This window comes from Anas platyrhynchos, chromosome 3 (assembly GCF_047663525.1).
Source record: "Anas platyrhynchos isolate ZD024472 breed Pekin duck chromosome 3, IASCAAS_PekinDuck_T2T, whole genome shotgun sequence".
NCBI classification, from domain to species: domain Eukaryota; kingdom Metazoa; phylum Chordata; class Aves; order Anseriformes; family Anatidae; genus Anas; species Anas platyrhynchos.
In genome coordinates, this window is record NC_092589.1 from 69472631 (window position 1) to 69499403 (window position 26773).

The 26773-nt window shown below is 42.6% G+C and overlaps 1 protein-coding gene across 4 annotated transcripts in view; it reads right to left on the minus strand.

The window, feature by feature from the left end:
- DCBLD1 (discoidin, CUB and LCCL domain containing 1) overlaps positions 1-24296 on the minus strand; it is a 48855-nt gene extending 24559 nt beyond the window's left edge. The window contains exons 1-2 of one of the 4 annotated variants that reach the window (XR_005264524.2): positions 23955-24295; positions 7881-8093 (exon numbers count right to left, since the gene is read on the minus strand). Coding sequence is in view for 3 of the 4 variants with exons in the window: in XM_038177004.2 (XP_038032932.1) it covers positions 7881-8093; positions 23955-24174 (433 nt within the window). In the remaining variant the exon portion in view is untranslated. Of the gene's footprint in view, positions 1-7880; positions 8094-23954 lie in introns of all 4 variants that reach the window. The other 3 variants (XM_038177004.2, XM_038177006.2, XM_038177005.2) reach the window with 3 other exon arrangements.
- Positions 24297-26773: the final 2477 nt, after the last annotated feature.

Consider the following 26773-nt stretch of genomic DNA (forward strand, 5'->3'; position numbering starts at 1 on the left):
TAGTAAAGCTTAATTCCAGGCTACCAAATACAGAAATTAGCACTCAGAGCTAAGGTTTAGGAAAAAAAAAAAGCATTAACTCACATGGAATTTTTGTTTTTGGAGATAGTTTTGCCTTTACTACATGAAAGAACAACAGATGTGCAGTCAGTTTTTATGAAAAGGTGTTATTTCTTGCTCTTTAGTGTTTATAATGACCAATGTTGACCAATGTAAGCATATTTAATTTACTTAATAATATGGTTTTCTGTTTAGCAGCTCCTCTCTTTTACCCTGTGTTTGCAGAGTGGCCTTTTTGACCTCTGATTCTCATTTTCCTCTCTGTCAATTCATTACACATTGACAGTTTTTCAAGAAATTCCCCAGGTAATAACCGGTAGTGCTTGGAAAACAAAACTCTTCAGGGTCAAGGCAGTTCTTTGGGTTCAGTTTTGACAGAGAATTTTATACTTTGATCCGTTTTCGAATTTCCTTCAGAAAAATAGGATTGTTCTTAACCATGTGTACTCTTTCCTGTGTGCTTCCATACAGTAATTCTCCATCTAATTTCATGCTGAAAAAGGCAGAGAAAGGTTACTCTCCCACGCTTCCAACGTTTCAGCTCATGGTGTGCCTGAGTTAGACGCACTTACACCACACATAGTAACACCCAGCATGGTTGTTCTCCATTGACTTACCTAGTCTCCCTTCAATGTACTTACTGTAAGATTTCATAGACGTTAAGACTAAAACCACTCAGCACATGCAGTGATTGGACTTAATCTGAAAACAGCCTGTCTTAGGCAGTATTTTTGAATTGTGATTGAAGTGACAAGATCACACGTCAAAAATACAGTTTTAGCATCTACTTTTAAGACTCGTATGTGCTCCCTGTCTTCTCTGTCCATTTCACCAAGGATCTGTTGACTTCTCCAGGCTGTCTATATGAATAACTGAACAACCTCAGTGGGGAGGAGGGATGAAGAGACAAGCCTTGGTTTGTGCCTGTATACAATGAAGGGGCTTGTTTAAAGAGCCCTGTTAACTTTTACTGCAGCATTTTGACTTGACTCTGCACAAAAATTTAATTTCTAAACTTGGGACTAAGCCAGAAGATTTTAAGATCCCCTTTAAAAATCGCCAGATCCTGTTATCAGTTTTTAATCTTCTGATGTTGTGAGGTGGGTTGCTTTGCATATTCAGCTTGACAAACGAGTCACCAATGCTGATCTCTCTCCCTGTTTCCTGTTTAAGTGATTCTGTGGGATGTCTGCTAGGGTAAGCAGGCAGGATTATTTGGTTTGTTTACTAAGAACAAAGAAAGGATTTTGATTTAATAAACAGATGTGTTACATGTCCTGAAACTGAGTAGGTGTTCTCCACATTTCAGTGTTACTATATCCACATGCCAGGGCCTTTTTTTCTTTCGGTGTCTCACTAATGAGCTGACCCAAGTGTAGTTCTGTCTGTTCACTCCAGATTCATTAATATATATGTATTTTTTTAAATTCTGCAAGAGAGCTATTAGGAGCTTATGGATTTTGAATGTACCTATTTTAATATTCTCTATAATTAAATTAACATTTAATGCCTTTCCTCCAGAACTCCTGATCTGTTGATATGGTTTAGGTGGCTTAAATGAAATACTCTTATTTTGAAATTATTGTCTCCGAACAGTATTAACATCCTGTGAAATACACAGTAAATTGTCTCATGGGTATCCTTTGGCTGGCGTGTCTGGAGACTGATGAGATTATCTTATGCTTTGTTTATATTTTAAATTTTAGCAATAGTCTACTGCTTTTGTCTTTTTCATAATAGTGTTGTCTTGCAAATCTGATGATCTTTACAGCATTGTCTGCTTTTATGAAGTCTAGTTTACTTCTACTGTCAGCCAGTCTCTGGCATATTTCCTGAGATTACTTTGTTGAGTTGTGCTCCTTTAGTCTTTCTACTTCCCTCAAGAAGCACTGTGCCTAGAGGACTCACTCCTTTCACACCAACTGGCAATGCCTACATGCTGCTTGTTTCTGTAGTATTTGCTATTTTCTTTTTTTTTTTTTTTTTTTTTTTTCCCCTGTAAGGCTTTTTTCTTTCTTTTAAAAGCAATTCTTTTTGTCTTTACCTATTGCGCGTCTGGGCCATTCTGCTTTCAAATTCCTCAGCTTCATTTGAATTCTCCACTTGGATGTTTGAAGAGATCGCTAGAAAACTCAGTTTAGATATAAACTCATAAAGACCTATGGTTCCACAGACAATCTCCCTTTCTGCTTTCTGTCTTTAACATGAGACTTGAAGAGCAACACATCTTATGAGCAATGTGTGCAATGATCCTAGGGTTATGCTTCTCCAGAATTATCATTTCCTAAAGAGTTTGTATGGGAAATGTTTTAAATTGTCATCTTTCCTTTTGTCAAACAATATGACTTGAAAGTACCTCAATAGTAGGGTAAGAACAGGGGATGTGATGAACATGGATTATGCTTGCTTCATTTCTGAGCTGAAAACTCAGCCAGTGTGCAAGTCTTTCACAAACAGCTCACAAAAACTGCAAGGCTGTTTTATGAAAACATATGCATTCTTGAAATTTGTCTCCATCCCACATTCACAGAAATGCTTCGCTTTCATAAGAAGTAGCTGAGCATAACCAGTAGCTCTTCCTCTCCTATTACCAAGAAAGAGAGAAGAGAAACCTCTTCTTCGCTTTGAACCTGTGATGAACAAGCGCTGGGGTAACCAGCACCACCCACAAGGATGTGCCACGAGATGAAAAGTGCAGGTTCACATCCTTCTCTGCAGGACATGGGGAAGGTGGTGTTAAAGCTCAGTAGGTATGAGTTGATAGGGTAGTCACATGCATTAGTCAGGATGAAACAGTCTGGTTATTCAACATTTAACTGTACAACACAGGCTGACCTCAGAGTGAGTATAAGTGGTTCTTGCTTTAAGAAAAAATATATAACTTTTAGTTTGTGTCTAAAAGGTTGCCAAAGGTTGTGATAAAGGAAAGAAAAAAGTATCCAAATAGAGTTGGGCTGGAGAAGTAATTACAGTTTAAAAATGAAAGATCTGGGCCACCTGCTCCCACAGTCTGTAGGTCTGCCTGCTTGACCCCAAATGAGATCTCCCCTTGTACTGTGGTTTTAGCTAAACCCACAGACAGAAGCATAGCAACAGCTAGGAACTTTTAGTAAAGAGCTACACCTGTTTAACAACAGCAACAACAAAATAAAACCCAGAAAAATACACAATACAATTTATGCATCGAAAAGGACTAAAAGGTCATTTGATAAAAGAAAAGCAGGCCTTCTTTGCTTTATAAGGAAATCTTTCCAAAACTAAAACCTTGGGCTTCTGTAACCCCTCAGGTGAAACCCAACTGTTAAAAGAGCTTTGACTGTTAAGAAACCGCTTAACTTGATCTTCAGCGAGAACTTGTCTGGGCATTTCACTGGATTTCCTGAAATACCAGAAACAATACTGTAATAACAAGTTTCCTTTGAGGGGTGAAAAAGAAACCTGGGCACACCCTTTATTCAAGCAAGACACTTATTACAATCTATAATACGGAAAGACTGGTTCGATGAATCGCCTTCAGCCACGATGACAGGTATGAGGCGTTGGAAGGCACTTGGATCTCCTGTACACCTGCGCACACACCTGCACACACACACACACACACACACACGTGCACACTCACTCTCAGCAGCCATCAGACACTCACACATCAGTAAATGCTCAATTTCCCTAACAACCCTTAGAGACTGGCTGCGGAGAGGAGAAAGCATTTTCAGTAATTTCTCTTGCTATTTCACACTAGTTACTGACTGCAAATTATGCAAGAACAAGTTAACTGCACTAACTCTCCAAATTATTACTAGTCACTCAGCAGATCTGACATCCACCCCAGAGGAACACATCAACCTCCTACTGACTGCAAGTGAATGGAGAACTAAGTAGGCACTTATCTGTTCTTTAATCTCTTTCCAGTCAAGGCTGATGATCATCTCACAAAATTAAGGGAAAAGATGCTAAACCCTTAGATGGGGAAAAAGTGAAGAAAGCAAGAAAAAGGGTCAAAAGAAATACAGGAATCTGATAAAGTCATGAAAAGGAGCTGACTAAAAGCTGTTCCTGTTGAACTTTAAGAACATGCATGTTAATGCATTCATAAGCAGTGCAGCAATGGCTGCTGTGTGCTTGAGAACGACAGGGACCACATGGTTAATCTTGTTTTCACATATCCCTTTAACTAATTAAAAAATCAAAAGCTCTTTTCAGAGCTCAGTATTTTTAATATGCTCAGCTAATGCAATTAACTCTAGAAGAAAGGCATTTCAGTAAAGGCTGCACCTTGTCCATGCTGTGAGATCATGCTTTCTATTATCATCTATTCTAGATTCCTTTTGTGGGAGAAAAATAAATAAACAAACACCACCCTATTTTCATCCAGTGCAAAGCCATGCCTTTGAAAAGGGACATTATAATATATTTAGTGCTCCCGGAGACAACATGTGCAAAGATGTGTTAACATTGAAAGATTTGTCAGACAAAGGTGACTCAGTTTCACCAAGACTGGTGTTAGACTACCTTTGCCGACTGATGATTAATGTTTTCACATCTAAGTCTGGATACAAAGGTAGCAGTTTGAAAGAAAAGACTTGTTACAGGGTTGTTCTTCTGGTTAACACAGAGGAAAATAGTGTGCAGAATAATAACCCTGAAATACAGTGTTCAGCCACTTTATGTCTCCAATTTTAGAGCTTCATTAAGATTACTTAATGACTATCTTTTGATGGCAATATCATAGAAATATAAATGCAATGGCTGCCTTCACAGGTTCATCAAAGCTGAGAAGTATCAAAGGTGAGAAGAGCTGTGGTGTAAAGTTTGTGTTCCAGCTGAGCAGGGAGGCTTTAGTAAATCAGTGTACACAACACTACGTGCTTTTGCAGGAAGGAATTAAGTCCACAGTACTCTTGGGGTCAGCCTACAAAATTAGAGGAATGCCCTGAACCTAAATAAAACTCCCAAATTAGTGTTCTGCTGTGTAATCTGTAGTCACAGGCATACTAAAGTGAAGAAATCACCTGGCTAACATAAATCCATGAATCCACTCGTTTGTGTATAACAGCTTCCCTTTAGGGCATGGAACATAAATACCCTGAATGTGAACAGAGTTGCTCCTTGTGTATTCCATGAATCCCAGAAGAAGTTTATAATGATGAATGAATCAGAGGTATATATAAAGACTTGTGGGAGAAATCTGAAATGAAAAGAATATTTTGCCATCGGAAGACTTGTTTACACTAATGTTGTATTTACATGCATATAGTGTGGTGCTTTGCCTCTGACCAATTTTCTAGGCTTCCGATACACTCCTGAACAGGAGACTGTATGCATACTGATGTTGCCTCTCCTGTATTCTGTGGAATTTAAGAGACCAGAGTAGTATTTAAACCATATTTCCCTTTGGACCTTATTTTCTGATAATTGCATACCTCAAAGAGCAGAGGCTGTCTGGCTAATTTGAAGTATGAGCAATATTCAAAGTGCCAGGCTTCATAGTTAGCTTTTTGGATTTTCCTTTTTAAACCCAGGTCAAATACAGGCACCCCCAAGCATTCAAACATTAGTTTTTAATTGTTCCGATGTTTTCAATGACTGCAAAACATTTTTTAAATCTCCATTATCCTATTAAGGAATTTCAGTGGCAAAGCTCAATATCTTCTTGGCTGAAGGGAAGATGCTGACCTGCTTGTAAACTATTGTGAAGAGGAGAGAGCTGTGGAAAGGAGATCTAGGCTCAGAACAGCTACCTAAAAGGACACACAACAAAACTAACTGTACTTAGCCATGCCTACTCCCAGAGCTTCTTTTGCTTACACAAATGCATATTAAATCCCAGAACTATAGCAAAACTGTTGAAACAACTCACGTAGAGAAGTCCTAATCTCATTTGTAAATTCCCATGCCTTTTAAAACACAAATGGTGCTGTGAATTTATGCATACAGCCCTATTTCCTCACTGCACAGATTCACCTGAAAGTAAAGCGAAGTCTCTGTACGTAGGCTAGTGTGAAAGTCTACAGCAAGCTGCAGACCAGAAAAACTATTGCAGATAACATGTCTGCTTAAGCCACAAAACTTGTTTAATCAGATATAAGCAAAATCTGCTAATTGTGCAGTTCGTTACTGAGAATGCAAATTATAGTCCACATGCATCAGACATTACCAATCAGGTATGAAAATGGGTGTGGGAATACTTGAAAGAAATTCATTACATGGATTTGATTGCATAATACACCAGTATTCTGTTTATAGGCTGAATAACTGCGTGACTGAACTATGTGAAGATGCCTTGGGGCCGGTGTGTAAGGAGCCAAAATTTCAATCAGCATTCAAGCTTCATTTTTCACTTCAAAAAACAATATATTGATTTATCCTTGTTTCCTAGATAAGCCTTTGATTAGAAATGTTAAGATAATATCAGTAAAAATTATTCAAAGTTATGATAATGCAACACTAAACACGTAACACTCACTGCCAAGTACAGACAACATGCTTCAGGTGAACAGAATTCGTTACTTACAGGTAAACGAACATAAACATAAATACAAAAATCCAAGCGCACACAAACAGAAGCGTTCCTTATGCCTCAAATCAAGCTATACACAAGGCTTAGATATCAGCATGTCAGGGTTCACTCTTGTTGAAAGCTGTTTCAAAATATAATACCTCCCTCCTGATGAACAATAATTACCTTTACCTTCGTTTGTGAGAGAAGCTTTAGTACCTCACCTGATCTTATCTTACCAGATGAGTTATAGGCCTATCATGCTCGTGAATGAAAGGCAATCATCCCTCTTTACTATTATGAGTCCTGAGCCTGGGAGAACCACACACTTCACTGAGACAAGCAATGAGCTGGGTGACCTTGAAAACCTGCAAAAGCTCTGTGTAGCTTATCTCTTCATTTGCTTTTTCCACTGAACCTGTTCTGCCTGTAATGTCCAGCATAGCACATTCAACTGCAGCTGACTGGAGGCTACAGCCTGCTCACAGCTGGCAAAATCTTACAAACTTGTTATTCACGTGTTTATTCCAGTATTGCAGAACTCCTTGCAGCTCCATGTCTTTGGATTTAAATCTGACTTCTGAAAAAGAGCTCACTGTCCTGAAAATCTGTTTGACTCTGCTAGAGAACAAAAGCCTCAGCAACAACTGACTGGGAAAACTGATTTGAAGAAGGCCTCCGGTTCTCTTAGGAGAACTTTGTTATTATTGTTTTAAGTGCACATTTAAAACATATTTAATCACCTATCCTCTTGTGCAAAACACTTACACAAATGTAGCCTGTCTGCACGCGTTTAATATCTGCAAGTATTAAAGCCTGTGTGTTAGCAAAGGATATCAGTGACTAACAGCTCGCAATAATAAAGGTTATCTCCTCTCCTCTACAGGGCCTCGACAGACTAGGAAATAGAGAGATGAAAGACAGTGGGCTCCAACTTCTCATCTCTGTGTAGTTAGTGAGCTAGCTCTTTCTTGACCAGAGAAGTATGTAGTGCTGATATAGATCCATGTGTTCACTGTATCACAACCATGATAGCTCCACAGGCCTTAGGGCACAGCTCCATAGGCCTGAGGGCAGAGCCCTGTGGATGCGTGTGCCAGAGGAGGGCACAGACCCTGAGGACCAGCAGCCCCCTCGCAGCATTCCCAGCCTTGTCAGCATATGAGGTGTGAGAGCAATGGCTCTACATGCCCGGAACAAAACACTTGAATATGGAAAGGAGGAGCAAAGAAAAAAGGGTAACATTCTTTGTGCTTTGCAGAGCTAGAATTTACTCACACTTCTCACAGTTCATGTATTTACCATTGCTTTATCTTTTACGTACCATGGACTGTTGAAGAACTCAGGATGCTAAGGTAGCTGGATTCACATTTCTGTGATTCAATGTCCAGGTCTCCAATTTTTAAGATCAAGCGTTTTCCCTGAGGTACTTGGATTTTCTTTTCACAAAGAGTGTAGTTTGGGTATGTCCCAGGATAGTTCTTGGATGCCAGGGTCCCACTGTCTTGATACATCACCATGTGGCCACATCCATCCCCTGCAGAAAAAGAAACAATGAAGAAAACCAAAATGTACTCCTCAATAAAAAAAAATCTGTAATAAAATAAAATGTGTAATAAAATGCTGACCACAAAATCATCTCATATGCAGTCTGCCTTCTAAAAAATATTTTGTAATGCTCCACCTCAGTTATGCAGTTGTTGGAGAACAGGTAATTAAAATAAATGGAGTCATATTTATCTTGTAAAGCAGTAGAAGAGAGGGTTGGAAACACTCATGAATTAAGATGTATTTGACAGTCCTATATAAACAGTCTTTCTGGTTTTGTTTTACAGCCAAAACCTACTGAAACCTTAAAGACGCAATTTCATGTGTAATAGGTAGGATCCCTCCTTAAAGAGTTTTCTCTCAATTATCATTCCATATTTTATTTCCACAGAAAGAGCCATCAGGGAGAGGGTAACTGAATCACGCCTGAAAGCACAGACATGACTTAACTGCGTACTATCACAGACCTGACTCATCTTACTTTCCTGATGGTTCTCTTGCTCCACTTGCACAGTACAAAAAGCAGTGGGGACAAGGCAAACACAGAAAGGTGGGATGAGCATCATCAGCCCTACACACAGGCTACTTCACAGCAGCATCCCTGGAAATATCAGTGCTGCTGCCTCCTTGCTAACAGGTCATGGGGTGGTGCTTGCCTGCTCCAGCATGGGAAGAATGCTGCCACTGGCAAAGTAGTTTTTTTTTTTGTGGCCATGTGTAGGAGTGAGCTCAGCTTTGGGGACTTTCCTTGGTGGAGAAGCATCTGAAGAGCAGCTGCAGCAGAACATATGACAACAGGAAAAGGCACATGGAAATACTGGGGGGATGTGGGGGCTGACATGGAAAACAGGATGCATCCACGGAGGGGAAGGAAGCAGGTATCAGATAAGAGACCTTGACTACTAAAGGAAGCAATTTTTAGTGAACTATTTAAAAGTATACCAGTAACGTGAAATCTATATATTAAAGCTAGAGTTGTTTCATTCTGCTGAATCTTTCAAATAATGAAAACTATCACAACAGTGGAATTAGTGCCATATCTATGTGCATGTAGCAGTCCTCAGGTTTAGGTCAGTTAGGGCACAGGCGCTCTTTACATAGAAGTCTTATATTCTGTTACCCTTTATCACTACAAAATTGATACTAACCCTAGAAGTGTTAAAACAGAGAATCCTGAAGAGCTGGGAATTCATGTTTACTTTACCCAGAATTTTACTTTCGGGGATGTTTTGGTTAAACTGTTTTGACCTGGCCATTTTAATTACTACCTGAATTTCCTTCCACAATCACTTGGAGGAACATGCTTAAGATTTGGGAAGATTGTTTAAAAGTAAACAACTAGAAATGAAGTGTTGATAAAGAAATGTACCATACTGGGGGCTGGGGGAAAGTGGCATGCTGTGCAAAGATAAGCTCCAAGCTATCAAACTTTGACTCACTACTATATAATTACACTGCCATTTCATGCAACTCACTCAACTGCTTTTTCACAGGCAAGAGCGTTTATTTTGAAGCTTTATCATTATTTCTAGCTTTGTTGCCTGCTATTTAATTCTGTCAAAGGTTCATGCTTGGAATAGAGGTGAATAGGAGACATAGATCCAAAATCGTATCGCCATAAAACACATTAAATATGTTTTTTTCAGATCTTTTTGTTCATATGCTTGAAAAAATAGCTGTTGTTAAAGTTTGTTATCCTAGCTCTATTGATTTTAGAATGCATGGGAAAATACTAAAGATGAAAGGCAAACTGGTCTCTTGAGAAAATCATCTTTTTAATGGAAACGTTCTGCAGCAGGAATTAAAATATAAGGAGCAATACACTACATATGCTGTCAACTTTCTTGATCCAGAGAGGAGTCTGGGGAGGTCCAGGCAGCATAAAAACAGATCACTGTGGGGAGGACACAGGACAATCCTGCAGCCTGTGTAGCAAAAAAGAGCTGCCCGTGGCTTTTTTTTTTTTTTTTTTAAACCACATTTCTAACTGTAAGCATTTATTTTAATTGGGCTGATGAAAGTAAAGTGACTGCAGTCTGTAGTCTTGGTTTGCTACTTGTACTCATTGGTGAGGGAAGAGGGAAAACAAAAGGAAAAAAAGTTATACATCCACAGCAAAATGTTATGGGGACAAACTCCTTAAAACGAAAAGTCCAATGTTTGCATTGCCTTCATCTCACTGGGTCACATTCTGGCCTGTGTCACCTCAGCAAAATCCCAAGGATCCTCTATGGTACAACTCTCCTAAAAAAGCTGAAGAGACGTCACTCTCGTGGTGAGATGCTGACAACTGTACAGGTCACAGAGCACTGTATTTCTGCAGAAAGTGTGCAGGCAAAACTGTGCAGAGACCTCAGCCTGCCATCCCCCTCTTTGGAGGTTATACAAGGTCTGGTCCCCAGGGAAACTCCTTTTTAAAAATCTGTCTGTGAGTCAGCATTCAAATGTATTAAGACCAGAACATCTTTAGAACTAAGAAAGCATATTTGCTATTTTCCAACTTTTCACTTGTGCAATGTAGATAGCACAGTCATTCAAGCACTCCAGCTGATGAGAGGCAAGCGCAGCATCATCTTGCACCTGTAACATCCCTCACTGCCTCTGCTCTGCCTGCCTCCCTCAAAGGAATAGGTCACAGAAAAAGCTCATCTGCCAAAAGAACTGAAGCAATGTCCAAAATGTCAGGCCGAGTACTAGTAACTATCCCTTATGACTCCAGCTTTACATTTTGAATTTTGCAGCAGAATTACCAGAGGAAAAAAAAAAGTTACACTGAAATTTACTGGAAAATGCACCCCAGTGAAGGAGTCTGAAGGTATGGAAGCAAGGCAGAATAAAGTTCAGGATCTGCTAATTCAAACAGAGTTTAAGACAAAATGCAGAAAAATAAATGTATAAAGTATAACTCTACTATAAACCAAAGGCTCAGGAACGGAGGCTGATTGAAAGGAATTCAAGATGTATCCCTGTATCGCTGTTCAAATTTTCAAATAAAAAATATGAATAAGGTTATCATTAGTTTTGTTCTTACTGGTATTTTTATGTGAAATTTAGTTTTTCAGCAGAAATGCATTGGCCAAACCTCAAATACATTGAGTTTTAAACCCAACTGCTTGTCCTTATTAAAACTACAGTTTGAGTTTCTCATGTCACATTCTTTCCTATAGGCACAGCTCTTCTGGCTGGAAATATGTGTATTTAACCGGTCAGTTCAAAGTAGGGTTTCTTGTTCGCACTGAGTTTTCATTTAGCATTGCTTTTGGGTGCTGTTTTCTATCACCCCATCTGGCAAGAAGTTGATGGCCTTGCCTCAGACACCCAGGTTTCATTGCTTCCCACTGGACTCAAGCTAAGCAAAATATTTGAGCACAAGGTATTCAGCAGCCAGAAAGTCTAAACATGCTTAGATTTAATAAAATCTCTCCTCAGCACCAGAAGTTCCTAAAAGCACATCAAACATGCTTTGTAAACTGTGTTCCCACGGGCATTTGAATCAAGATCAAGATCGCAGCCTCTGGGTTGAGGGCGCCCGCCTGTTGGCCTACGCTCAGGTTGTATGAAAGATCACACAGCGTTGGAATTAAGACTGTTTATCATGAAGATAAAAATAGTCTCCTGTGGGAGATGATGGAAATACCTCCCTGAGGACTGGGAGGTGCAACCAGCACCTTCTGCTGCAGAAGCAGGTCCCCCTGCTTGCCCTTTGCCTCTGCTGAGCGTAACACGTACGTGTAAAATCCAGCCTGGGCTCACCCAGAGGACCTCAGGATGTGGGCCATGCTACCTCTGTGGAGAGTGTGAGGGGATGTACTGATGGGTGGTAGTATTTCTCCCACTTATCTGCATGCATGGTGGATGTGTGTGGAAAAAGGTGAAGGGAATATCCCTGGGTGGCCATGGTGGCTGGCTCATGGGCAGGAGGGTCCCCTGCCCTGGAGGGACATCAGTGGTGAAACCTGTGCCCATGAATGAGACCCAGCACCACGAGCTACCCCAGGAACTGTGGCTGGGAAGGGGATGCCTTTCACTAAATAGTGGCAGTCCCAGAAGCAGCAGAGCTGGAGAGCTCTGAAAATAACACCAGTTCCTCACGGCACCTTCCTGCCATCCTATATCACCCAGATGCCTCCCTGCTCCTGTCTCTTCCCACAGGCCAGCTTGTGGGCTGAGCCTCTCTTTCCCCTGGGCTTGCCACCCTTGGCCCACACACACAGGGGGTGCACACTGCCTTTATCCATGGGCTCGGAGCACTGCCCCCTGCACTAGGGAAGAGGCTACTGTTCTCAAATGCCTGCTGTAGGAAGGTTTCACGCGCTGCAGCTTTTATTGAACGATGTTTATACCGCCAACTACAAAATTGTTACAAGGCATGGTATCAAAGTATGTTTTCAGAAGCACTGCTACAATGTCCTGGCAGAAAACAGCTGCCTTTTTCATCCCTCTGATTCACATTCACTAAGCAATTAATAACCGGCTTGGCCTCGCTCCAGTGCTAAATACGTTCTATTCCCAAGCGTGCTCAGGCACACGGCCGGGCCCGCATGCTCCGCCGCCCCTCTGGGCGCAAACATCTCTCTCCCGGTTACTGATTCCCAATGCCACCCTGCCCTTGGCTGCCTTCTCACCACAATGAAGACCCCCAAACCAGCCCTATTTCCATCTCTGCCTCACCTCTCCCCGTCTGGCTGCCTGCATTTTCCGCCTTCACAGAGATGCTCGAGGCTAATTGAGCACCATCTCCCCACCTTCCCCTGCCCACATGGAGGCCTGGGTGCAGAGCTGCTGGCCTGTCCTCTTCCTTCCCACTCCTCCTGCTCCTGAGAGCATGGAGCTTGTCTGCCAGTTCCTATATTCTGGATTCAGCCAAAAATCAGCATTTTCTGGAGAGCTACAGCCTGCAAGAAAATGCAGCCAAAGCAAAGAAAATGCCACTGAACTGAGCATGGGGCTTTGTTGATAATCCCCACACATGGAGACATGAGATTCAGCTCATCTTCCATGTTGCTTTCCCCGAAGTAATAACTCCAGCTTATTAAAAGATACAGTAATAACTGTCAAGAAAGAGTTCTGTGCTCATGTTTGAAAGATTTGAGTTATGCATAAAAGCAGATGAATATCTAAATAAGAAATCAAATCTTTCCAGTCAGACCTGTGCCCTCCCTGATCACATGGGATAGGAGAACAGACCAGGGGAAAAACAAGATTTGTTGCAAGATGCCACCTAAACCACTGATGCAGTCTTGACAACATGTTAGGTTTCCATACATCTGCTACGACTTTTGTCACTTACAGAAGCATGCACACTGCGAATGAAAGTGGGTTTGTGCTTTCATCACTCTGTGATTGATCAAGTGAGGCTCAGAGTTAAGCGCTTCACCTCTCACCTCTCCACCTAGAAACCTGAGTGGGGAGTGCTAGCTTTTACTGGGCCATTACAATGGAAGAGAGAGGTCACCACACCATCAAGACCTAAACCCATCACTTTTCCAGAGAACAACAAAAATCTCAGACCTCTTTGCTTTTCCTGGCAATGGGCTCAAGTGGCTAACAAAAACACAGGGCAACAACGTGGGCCTGAGGCATTTCTGTGTGGGCGAGCATCGCCAGCCCTCCACACTGCCTCCCTGGTGGTGTTGGCACCCAGATGCCATTGACGCCAGTGGAGCAGCTGATCAAGCCCTGTGTGCAAAGAAGTATATAAAAATCCACAGCAGTGCTTTTTTCAGAAGTCCAGCTTCAGATTCTTCACAGCATTTTGTGGAGACTGCAAAGAGAATTTAAAATGATGAAAGAAACTACGGGAAATTAAGGCAAGTCTATAATCATCTGAAAAAACAATGACTGCAATCTTCCATGGGCTTTATATTAGTATTAATGTTTTCAAGGAAAGAAATCCCCCACTTTGCAGTATGCCCGACTGCAGATGGAATAACAAATACGGTGTAAACTTTTTCTTTGAATTGCATTCTCATTTGTTTGACTCCATAGGGTCCCCAGGAAACATTTTAACCCCTGTGCTGCAGCTGTCCCTCACAACACTCGTTTTGCTGCCAAATCTAACCAAGCGGGAGGTGGGGAGTGCTGGGAGGGGGGCTGAGGGCAGGAAGGGAAGGTAGAGCAGCAGAAGAAACAAAGGAACATTGTAGAGTGCTGATTTCGTAGCTCAAATTATTTACTTACTGACTTCAAAGGGATGCAAAAGGAGAAGGAGGTCAAACAAACCACAGCGTGCTTTTCCCTCCTCCTCGCAGACATTATTTACTGTAATGTCTCTCTTAAAGTAGGAATGAGAATGCAGCAAATGATCTCAAATTGGTTCCACAGCGGTTCTATAAATCACAGATTCCTCCCATGCGCCCAGCTGTGATTGCCCCCCCTCGGCCATTTGGCAGTGGCTAGGGGCTGGCTTTCCCCTTGGCTTTCCTGCAACCAGCCTCGGGGGATGCCCTGTCTCAGACGTGTGTAAGAAGTCATTTTGGTAACCAGTTGGATTGCCATCATCAAGTATATTTAAAAAACAACAACAACAAAACTGACAACCATTTTTATATCCCTTATATAACAAAGTAGCTTCCAACCATATTACCATTTTTCAAAATTAGATTTTTTTTTTAGCAATAGTTAGAAGTAGCTAGGGAAATCCTTATAGCTGTGCTGACCTACATGGCAGTACTTCAATGGATTGCCACAAACAACGTGGGCAGCCTTTACTACCCCAGAAAGCTCTCACATTTGCAGAAGTTTGCAGAGATTAAAGTCTCTCAAGACCGGAGCTTTCATTTATTTAGCTGCTAAAGTGTAAAACAAAAGCAGAAATCTCCTTTTGAGCAATTTCATCTATCAACAGGAAACCATTTTTCAGTAAAGAGGCAACTTTATACTTAGCATTCAGGCTCACAACCTTAACGAGGAATGGAATAAGTTTCACTTAAACTAACACAAATGTGAACCAGAAACTCACACGCTAAAACCCTTCCAGTTTCTCTGTATAGTTAAAGATTTAATTACTTTTGTCATTTAAACAATTAACTTTCTGGAGACCAACCATGTCCTCCGAATATATACATCTTAGGGACTTGTGTCATGATGAAGCCGAACACTACCTGGGCTACATCTATGCATGAGAGTAAGTGACAAGAAAACTCAAGAAATTACAGTACCAGAAAGAGAAAACAGTACCTACAGCCTTGATAGTGCCTTTCATATAAATTATTTATGAGGACACAGGATTAAGAAGTTGCTGCATTCCATAAAGAACAAGATCGTGCAACATGTAAGGGACGAGGTTTACACAAAAATTAAAATAGCATCATACAGTTCTCTTGCTTCGCTTCTATCGAATACTCAGAAGTAGTAGCAAAAGAGGCTTGCCTTTGCTTTTCAGGATGACTATCTGGTTCCATCACAATCTGTGAAAGACAGACAGTACCAGAGTACATGTCAAAAATAAGCATGTTTTAGTCACTGCTTCCAGGACTTAGGCAGTGTACCCAAATGTAGTCCTACAGAGAAGCGAGTTTCAGCACTGGAATTTGCTTTTCAGCATTCTAAATACAGCAATCTTGAGCCTGTGGGTGTGAGAAAACTTCTCTATGCCTTTTAACTGCTGCAACAAAAAAGACTTTTACTTATTTATTTATTTATTCACTGCATAGCTGCATATAATATTTATCAATGCCTTTCTTTTACGAATGTGCATGCTGCTGTGACTCATCACCTCAACACTTTATTACACTGTGAGTTTTGGGGAACAGATGTGAGAATGGATCTACATATTTATGGATGTTTCAGAAGAATCACAAGTGTAGGGTCCCCATTTTGCAAGCCAGAAGTTGATTTTTTATTTTCCAGCAAACATCGGCCTACCTGAAAATACATGGACCCCATGTTAAGGTGTCCATCCTCAAATGCAGAGGTGCTGAGAAGGCACAAGCACTCGGTTTACTGCCCAAGCACTGGTTGTAGCTGCACACTGAGAAGGAATCTCGGAGGTCTGTTAGTAAGTGGAAATGTGGTCATGCTCCTCCACCAGCCACTCGTAGAGTGAACCTTGGGGAAGCTCCAGTACTGTAAAGGCTAAAAGGGAATAAGTAGCCTACAAGCAGACACTTATTTCCTATCCCTCTGCCCACAATACCGCAGCAGTAAAGCAGGAACTAAGTGGGAAATGGAGCTCCCACTACCCCATGCTGGCTCCCCTGGGTTTGGTGGGGCTCTTCTACTATCAGGGCACCTTCTCTGATTCCCCTAATGTGGGGCAAACATGCAGTTGGATTTCTATTAAGGGCTTTTCAGGCAAAGTAGGAAATGCTAATCTTAACTGAGAGACATATCATATATATGCAAATTGCTTGCTCTACTTTCTCCATCTGTTTTTTTTTTTTTTTTTTTTTTTCCTAGGTTTTTCTCTTTGCTATGCTTTACTGGAGATTAACTTACAGTATATTGCACTGAACTAGGACTGTGTGGGAAACATATGCTGCAAGCTCAGGGCCAAACTTGAATATTGGGTAGCACAGAAATAGGAATATTCACAGCCGTGGTAAGTACTGGCAAACCCACAGGGACAGGAAACTCGGAGACACCAGGTTAAAAAGAGGCTGAAGTAGAGCTGTCCCAGATAAGGTAGCAGGTGGGAAGGCAAGATTTCACAACAGCTTTAATTTGGGTAAGAGAAAACGTCTGAACATGATAGGATGAAACCCCACCACCACCACCTTTTGTTTTTAATATGCAACTCCCTTGTTAGTGTGATACAAGCCAGGAAAGACTGATATTTATCAGTAATTAAGGCTGGTCAATTTTCTTAAAATAAAACCTGTCCTGACTTATTAGCACAATCACACATCCACTTCCTTTTGCTTGTACGACTAGATTTAATATGTGATTTGTTGTGGTATGTGATTGAAAGGCCAACAGAAAGCACACTACTTCTGTCAAAGCAAATTATGTAAATCCTACTTAATCCACAAGGTATAAGTTACTAAATATCTCAAGAGAAAATTGGTTTGTGAGGGAAAATAATTGCCATTTATTCACAAGACTCAATGTTCTGCTTTGCCTTTTGACTCATTTAACTTATAGGAAACCAGCTCTTTCTACCATAATTATTGCAATCGAACAGCAAGTGGTTCCTTGCAACTCCAGCAGAAATGACAGTAAAACTAACTGAACTAAGACACATCTACGATCAAAGATGTACATCAGGCTTCTGACCTGGAGCACTGAAGGTAAGAAATGTTTTCTTCCAGTATTCACAGGCTACTAGCCTGCCTGATACTCATCATCAAGGCATTAACCAGAGTGGTACACTTGGAATCTCAGTGAAACATGAACCGTTGCAGTCTCCCTGGTTTGTTGTGGTTATATCTAGTTGGTGCGAACTATATTTCCAATTCTAAAAATAAAAATTTTACCAGCCATAGAATTACTTAAGTACTACATTACTGGTTGTGACACCGTGTATGAACCACAGCATCATTTCTGCCACTTTTAGTCTTCTGTGGCTTGTTAATATGAGATTGTGTAAAACGTATTTGCAAATAGAAGTGAAAAACAATGCACAAGAGACTGTTTTTATACCACTCTGTGTACACTACTTACACTGCAACTCCATATTTTCCTTTTATTTGACTGGATTTTTTTATTTATGTATTTATTTTTGATTAGCCCCAATCTTGTTCTCATGTTTTCATACAGTGTATGGTAGAAAGGTATGCGATTTTTCACTCCCCTTAAGAGTGAATACTTCGGTGTAACTGCTCAGACACTAATTTATTTTGATAAAACATTATTTTGCTTTCCACGTAGGGAACAAAGAGAACTAATTTCTTCTAAAAAACAGGAGATTCATTTTCAAAGCACAAGCATTAGCACTTCCTGAAAATCAGTAAGTTCTCAGATATGTGTTTTATAGACAAGTTTAACTATGCCTCTTCTACCTGTGATGAAATACTAATAGATCAGAAAAAGCTGACTCCTTGGGCTTGAAAACGTTGACAGTTCTGACTGCCCAGCTTCTCATCATACATGACACAATTCATATTACAGCTTACCTACAGAAATTCTGTTTTAAAGCATTTAGTGGGGGCACAGAGCCTATGGCTCCAAGGCATTTCAGCTTTAATTCTCCCTTCCCTGACATGGGAAGCATGGGATAATACAAATCCCTGGCTTTGGGAGCAAGCTGAGACAATGTGGATGGAGGGCAATGTCTCTGGTGTTAGCTGTGGAACTTGCTGCTAAATCCTCCCAGTGGAGGGGCACCCTCAGGATCTTTACAGGTTTAGATAGATATTTTTTTTCATGCTCAGAGGAGAAAATTGACTATTTTTTTTATTATTATTATTTTATGTTTTTATTCTGAGCTTGTTTTGCAAAGGAAGCGTGGCTAACTGTTAAGTCAAAGCAATCCACCGCCATGGTACTGGTACGGCACCTAAATAAAATAGATGTAAGTGGTTTCCAGAATCTGCACATTTCTACTCTGTGCAGCTGCAACAACAAGGCTCAACCATGTAATAAAGTTATTCTGTTTGGATAGATGAAGAAACCCACCTATGTTTCCAGTGTTTTGAGGTCTCTCCTTACTACACCATGAAGAAAAGGTTTGTTTGATTTCTTACAGGACACATGGGCCTTTGTATAGTATGAGAGATCACATCCAGAATTCCCCATGTGTTTTTGTAATTTGAAATAAAGCAAATAAACACAATTTTTATTCAGTAGACATGAACATCTGGAAGATGACATCAACATGACTTGAACTGTAATGTCAAAGTGCTAGACTGAAATCCAATACTGTTGAACAATTTGCGGTGGGAATGCCAGAAACTTGAACATGGCAGATTAAAACTGTGATGGAAACAAGGTTTCTGCAGCAGCTGAGGGAAGGAACAACAGTTTGGAGCTCTGCTAAAGGTGGGGTGGAGGGATAACACAACAAACTTGTGACTGCCTGAAGAAATTACTGCAATTACAGTAGCAGCTTAAGCCTAAATGTGATACTAAATACCAAAGCGAAGATCCTTCTCTGGAAGAGGCTATGGATCTGCGTTTCTAGCTTTGACCTGCTCTGCCTTCCCCATTTATTCTCCTTCCTTTTTTTTTTTTTTACCGGAGCTCCTTGGAGATGAGCAGAGAGAATATGGGCTGAACGAGCTCTGCCTATGCAGAGGAGCGGTGTGGGGCTGTTGTAGAGGCAGCTGCTGCGGCCAGGCAGCAACCCATCCCACCAGGGAAATGGAAATAATGAGCAAGGTCACTCTGGGACTGGAAGTGCTAGTCAGGAAGGATGAGAAAGCCCCATCACCACCAAACTAAACCTTCATATCTTGGAAGGAAACTCCTGAGAGGCATGTCCTAGCTCTGTCAAAAGAAGTGGCAGGCAAAGAGGGAATTTGTACCTTTCTAGTAATGCTCTCAGCTCTTGGACTTAATTACACAGCATAAAAAATCCTAACTACTGGAAGCCTCCCTATGTACAAGTGTCCACTAGACCTCAGAAATATGGCTTTAGCATTCACACATTTTTCACAGACAAAATGGGTTTAATTAGATAATTCATAATTTTTGCTTTTAGAATAAATGAAGATATCTTCATACTCTTAAAATTAGTCAAGCCATTTGACTTTTTTTTTTTTTAATTTAACATAACATTATTATTATTTATTTTTTTTAACATCACTAGTGCATTGTCCCAGTTTGAAGTTTCCTAATCCCAGTGGTAATTCTAATTAAGCCTTTTGGGAAAGCTGTGTGCTTATTCTTATGCACTGCTATTAACTTTTTTTTTTTTTTTTTTAATTGCAGATAGTTGGGATCCAATGCTATTCCACTGAATCCAGTCAGGAGGATTTTATTTTGATTTTGTCTGGCTTGTTTTATTCTTAACAGATGGTGCAAACCCATGTGTTGATAAGTACATGCCACAGGAGAGCATCTGATACGATACAGTCAGCCCCAAACCTCCGGCAACGTCTACACTGAGGACTTCAGCGCACACCACCACTCAGGAGCATGCTTCTCAGCATGGTGTGTTGTCTCAGGCGAGCTTTCTAAACTGTCATACTTCTGGTGCCCAAAATGGCTTTGAGAAGGTACCTTAAGTATCTCTATGTAGTATAAGCACCCTCAAACATGTTTGTTTTTTTTTGATGTTGTTGGTTTTTTTTTTGTTTGTTTGTTTGTTTTTAAACTATTTTTTACTGTGCTAAACACATAGCTCCAGTGGACTATAGGTGGCATGGTCTGATAAATACAAATTAATGAATTTTGCATATGCAAATCAACATACAATTTGTATGAAATATTATTCAACAGCCATGCATGTTATGTGCATGTGCTGATATTTCAGGGAAGAGCTTTCCCAAGGCATCTTTTTCCTCCCTCCTTTGTCAGTGAGACTCCCAGAGGCCTCCCTGTCTCTGATTTCGTTTGAAATATGTCCTCTGGTAACCTAAAGAGAAGTACATATAAAGGGCTTAGAGCTATTTATAGCAAAGTCTGTGCAACTAAAAACATGGCAGTTTTCATGTGGTGGGTATACACAGCACTTATGAACTGCAACCGGAAAACTGTTGCCTCCGTCTTCAGTGATTCTAGTCAGCATTCACAACGCGACACAGAGGGAGCCAAGGAAGGAAGTAGACATAAGGACAAAATGCAAACAAACTGAAAAATTTACCAATCGGTTATATGCAGAATCTGTGGAGGGTGTGGGGTGTGTGCATACAAGAAAGATTCATCTTTATCTGCATTGCAAACTGCTGGAAGTGGGTATGCAGACTGGATTAGCATTATCACACCAATATTCTTCAGTACGTGTTTTGTGCAAGTCCCTGAGAACATGCATAGTCTCTCATAATTACTGCATACACTGTTGCCACATTAAGTAACAGCCCTGACTCAAAACCCAACTGCCCTTAAGTTCTTCCAACTTATGCGAAAAAGCTGAGCATTGGGTGCAACTGTCAACAGACCCAGAAACACTGCAACCAAAGTTCACATTCGGATGCTGATCTGCAAATCCCACATTAGCTAGTGTCACCGCCGTGCTTCATTTGAAGTGCAAATAAATGAGTTATACCAAGAGTGGTGGCTTCAGTCTTGCTCTTAATAGAGTGAAATCCCCCTTTCCTATACGCCTTCCTACAAATAACCAACCCACAGATTGTTTTTTACTTCCAACTGGCCAGAATTTGCTTAAGAAACATAATTGAAGATTACTTAAAACTCTGAAGAAGGAAGACTCAGATTTGACTCTGATTTAGGTATCTGCTGCCCAAAATTACATATTTCAGTCTCCTGCTCAATGAGACCAGAAGAAGAACTGGAGAACAGTGAATGGCAAAGGTAACATGTTCATATCTGCCTCCCTTCTACCTTGGTCTTGACCTGCTGGAAGGAGACCTTGAAAAGGGGCACCAGGTCTAGTGTGGTTGTGTGAGGCTGGGCAGGTGGGGTACAAGGTATAATCTGTGGTTGTCAGCAAAGAACTGGCAAGTGAAACCACAAGAGAAGTCAAGATCAGCATACAGCATAATTAAAATGTGCTTATTTTCCCTTTTATTATAAATCCCATAGTTATTTTATCACTCGTTCACAGTCATAGGTATGACATTTGTCCCTAGGTAAGATGTACTAAGCTCACAAATATGTTTTAATTAAAACCAGTTCCCTAATCACACGTCCTTTCCTGTCATCAGTCTATGAAAAACAAAACGCTGTGTTTCATAGATGTCCTCAGACAATGTACATCTTTAACATGAGCAGAAAAAGAGCTGACACACAGGCTCTGCACAGTCACCTCAGTATGAGCTACACTATGAAGCAACACCACAGTAAAAAAGGGGCCTTTCCCTGATTTAAGACTTAAAAGAACAGAAGATATAATGGCAGCTTCACCCTTGTTTTGTAGCATCCCTCAGGATAGACTGAGAAGACACGTGAACTTGTTACCTGTGGGTTCTGGTCATGGAAAAAAACAGATTGCACAGACAGTTCATTGGATGACAGAAAACTGCACTACTTTATTTAATATAAATATATTTAAATCGATATATTTAAATCGGTGCATCTTTCCATGAACCAGCTGGTGGGAGACACCAGTGGCCACAATTCAGAATTAGCTGAAACTCAGGCCTGATTCACTCTGGCACTTCTCGTGCTCCATTACAACTTTTAAGTCAAGGTGAGAAGCTTGTGTAACAGGAAGTTTGTCTCCACTTATCCTTATCACCTCCCTCCACTGGTGCGGCTGCAGAACACTTAGCCCCTAATTGATAGGGCAATATCAATAAACAAACAAGTAGAATAATGCCCCCCTAAGGAGAAAGGGAAGATTTGGGTCAAAATCTCTTCCGCTCTCTAGACACTGGGCAGACTTATAAATGTGAGTTTAGGAATAAGGTTTACCTGGTTGTCTTAGGACTTCTGTTTCTGTGCTGTTGGTTTGATGGCAGAAACATTTCAGACATGAGTAAGAAACAACAAAAGCGCCTTTACCACTCAGTTTTGGAATACAGACAAGGAGTCGGAGTCATGCTTAATTGCTGAAGTGCCACTGCATGCACTAAAACCCCCAGAAATCCCAGCAAACTTACTAACCAACTCTCCAAGTGACTTTGTCCTTGAGGTCATCATGACAAAACATTGGTACGAAAGGAGGCAAAAACACACACCACCACAACAGAACACAGATGGATAGAGAGGAAGTTTTTTTTAACCATCTCTGTTTCCCAGATCATATCAAATTGGAGTCTCAAAAGTGGGAAATACATATTGAGGATAGCACAGCAAAGTTTCAAGAGGAAAAACAAAGCTATTGCATGAAGCTGATAAGTGGAAATGTCACTTGGCTTGTACCAGTTTTTCCCCAGTGGAAGTTTGTATCAGAAATCCCCATAACTAGGAAGTTAGGGAAAAAAATAGGTATAAATCAGCCAAATAAAGTGCTTTGTGGCACTGCCTGGATGCTACGCTAACCCACAGCACCGGGTGTTGGAATTTGCAGCCAGATTTGATACGGGGACTATCAGCTTGCCTGAAATGTGCTGTCAGGCTCATTACTATGCCTAACTTCCAGCACAACTTCGGTGGTAGCTGTCAGTGAACTCCTCTAAGATGGATGCACCGGGCCGGGCAATGCCACAGCCGGCAGCTCGCAGTTGCCCCGCAGCAAAAGCCAGCTGGATTCGCAATTCACACGGGAAGCTCAGCTGCGAGCCATACACAAACATAGGGCAAACAGAGCAGCTCCCGGGCCCTCGTTTCACCAAGCTGCGGGATCCCAGCGAAATCCCCACCAAACTTTGTCTCGGCCGGAGCAGGCGCTGCTCTTCCCGGCGGGGCTGCAGGTGAGCAGCCCGGGCTGCGGGGCGGGGGCTGCCGGTACCGGGAATGGGCTCGGGCCCCTGCAGCAGCCCCATCCCCATCTTCATCTCCATCCCCATCCTCATCCTCATCCCATCCCATCCCCACCGCCGGAGCAGAGCCGGTGCCGAGCCCGGGCGCCCCCGGGGCCGCGGGCGCCGCGCCTCCAACTTGCCGCGGACTTTTCCCCGCTGCCGCGACTTCGGGAAAAGAAGAGCAGAAGGGACCCACGAGGAACACCCCCCGACTAGCGGAGGACGAGGGGAGCGGGAGGACACGCTCTCCCTCAGGCCGGTTACCGCCGTAATCTCGCAGCTCCTCGGAGCGGGGATAAAGGCGGCGGGGATTAACCGGGTCAGCTGCGCGCAGCCCACGGACCCCCCCGGGACCCCCCGGACCCTCTCCCCGGGGCGAGGGCAGCTGCCGGCTCCCAGGAGGGGGGCGACCTCCCCCGGCTGCCCCCTGCCCCCGGACTCACCCAGCTTCTCCGCCCGCAGCCAGAGCGGGGCCGAGGCTCCCAGCAGCAGCGAGAGCAGCAGCGAGGGGGCGGCCCGCGCCCCCCCGGCGGGGCTCATGGCTCCGGCACAACTTCCCCGCTTCCCTCCCGCTCCTTTCTCTTCCTCTCCTCCTCCTCCTCGCCGGGGCGGCCCCGGGGCCGGCCCTCCTGCCCTCCGAGGGGGGCGGCCGCCCCCTCGCATCCCTCTGCCGCAGGTGCCGAGCAGGAGCAGGGGCCGCACGGGTGCCCCCCCCCGAGCCGCGCTGCAGCGCTGCCGCCGCCTGCCCGGGCTGGGGGTGGAGAGAGGAAGCGGGAGAAGGGGCAGCGCCGCCCTTCCCATCGGGCTGCCTCCTCCTCCTCCTCCTCCTCCTCCTCCTCCTTTTCCTTCTCCCGCCAGCCCCGCTGCCCCCTCCCGGGGCTGCCGCTCCGCCCTGCCGCTGCTTTTCGCCGCCTACAAGCTGAACCCCTCCGGACCTGCCCGGCCCCAGGGGGGCGACCTATGGCACAGGTGGGGGCGGCCCCGTGCGCTGCTGAGGCGGCTGCTGGCCCCCAAAAAGAGCCCACTTGCAACCCACCTGGAGTCCTGGAGACAACCGGTGGTTATTAGCTCCTACAGGACTTTAGGGAAGGGCAAGCCTATAACCTTTATCCCAGCTGAGCTCGTGTTTCGCAAATGGTAACATCTGTTTGTTAACTTCCTTACAGGCACTGTTATACATAGTCACCAGGCACGTTTTTTACCCAGTACATTACAATCTTATATACACGAATTTAATACAGATTTTTAGGACTCAAGACTTACCCTTTCCTTACAAAGGAGGGTGTGAAGTCTTGTCTAAAGCATTAGACCTGGCACAAGGCGGTGTTTGATACTGCCGCACTTTAGAGGAATTCTCGCTGGACCTCATCAGCGAGAGCCGGCATCAGGCTGGCTGAACCACGGAGGCTGTGGTGGGTGCCTGGCCTCGAGGAGCTGAAGGCTGAGAGAATTTGGAAAAGGAGTGTGTCCATGTGAATGCAAGGGGCCTGTTCATGGACTCGTCTCGCAGATCATTAGGAAAAGATCCATACAGCTGATGGAGATTATGGATGGAAAGGGGCAAGAAAGTCAAACTCTGCAACAGCTTCAAGTCTGAATTTAAAAATAACACAGAATTGGTAAAGCTGGTAATGCAGAATTGAGCAGCCTGGACTTGTGGGAGGTGTCCCTGCCCATGGTGGGGGGTTGGAAAAAGATGGCCTTTAAGGTCCCTTCCAACCCAAGCCATTCTGTGGTCCTATGACTCTAAAAATATTGTAGTTAAAGAAAATAGCTTCTCCTATACCAAATATTGTTTTAAAATCTACAAACGAGACTCAACAAAATGAAAACACCAGGGAGAGGAAACAAATAGCACACTCTGATACATCCTCTGCAGCATCTACACTTGAATGAGTTGCAGTTATTGAAAAGCAATATAACAGCATCCTAGCATACATTGTTTTGTATCAGTTTTGGTGGGCCATCAAAACCAGTGACTCACACATGGGGTTGTACTGGTAATTACACTGATTTGCATTCCATCGGCTGAGAGCTAGAATATGTTCTTTCATAATAGGGTCAGGTTTTAGTTGCGATTATATTTGTTAAGTGTTATGACAAATATAGGCAAAACAAAACTAAAAAAGCCCACCCTGCAAAGTCAATTTCAAGTCACCTTAGGGATGCAGTGTTGCAATAAACCACGTCTGGTGATCTTGTGCAATTTAATAAGCAAAAACCTCTGTCATGGTGCTTGCAGGTAATATTGCTGGTGCTGAGCTCTCAGCAGATCCTGGCAGTTGGTGCAGGCAGGTAAGCAGCCTTAGAAGGCCAAAGAAGCTTTTGTCTGTCACCCACCTTTAAGGGTTTCAGAGGGAGAAGGAAGGTGAGTTGGCAGATGTTGGGAAAGGAAGCTTTCTCCTTCTCCTGGGCACCGGAGGCTTGACAATACCCTCTGGGATGGATAGCTAGAGAATAATTTGCTTCATGGTTATTTTTATTCCAGCAATTTGTAGAGGAACAATAAGTCACGCCCTGGAGACTAGGGCTGTAAAATACCTGGGAGCGGTATTTGTTTTCCTTTCATGACTGCTGAAGGAGTTTGCTGTGCAGGAGAGCACTTGCAGGAGGAAGGGCAGGCAGCCCGTCTCCTCAGTCTTCCCACGGCCCTGGGTTCCAGCCACGTGTTTCCTCTTGCAAATGTGCTCAGTGCTCAGGTGGAAACTCCACACCTCTTCCAGAAGGTGTTGGAAGCGCAGGTTTCCTATCGACTTCAGCACGGTAATGAATAACGTAATCAGTGCTGAAACTTCTGTATTATTTATTTTGCTATTAAATTCACATTACTTTATCATGCCCTCTCTCTGTCAGTTTTCAATATGCTGTAGGCAAGGAACTTACTGTCAGCTCCCAAGATTAAATAATCATTAAGATGAATGAAGTAGTAGATAGCTCTCAAAGCTATTATTCAGGGACTTGTGTAACCCCCATCACATTGCTACATCAGTTTATGCATACTTTTTCAAACTTCCCTTTGTGAGAAGGAGAATTAAGACCAGCTTTTACATAAATGCAGTTTTAAAGGCAAGGACTTTGAGTCAAGGCAAAAGATTTATTCAGAAAGAAAGCATACATGGAGCCTAGCTAACACCTTGTGAGGATGCCTCTCAGTGGGTGCTTCACAATATGAAAACTCCCCGGCGGATCACTTCTTGAGAGCTTAGTGCAGCTGATGTTGTTCACTAACACTGACTTAACTTCAGAGAGACAGGATTCACAC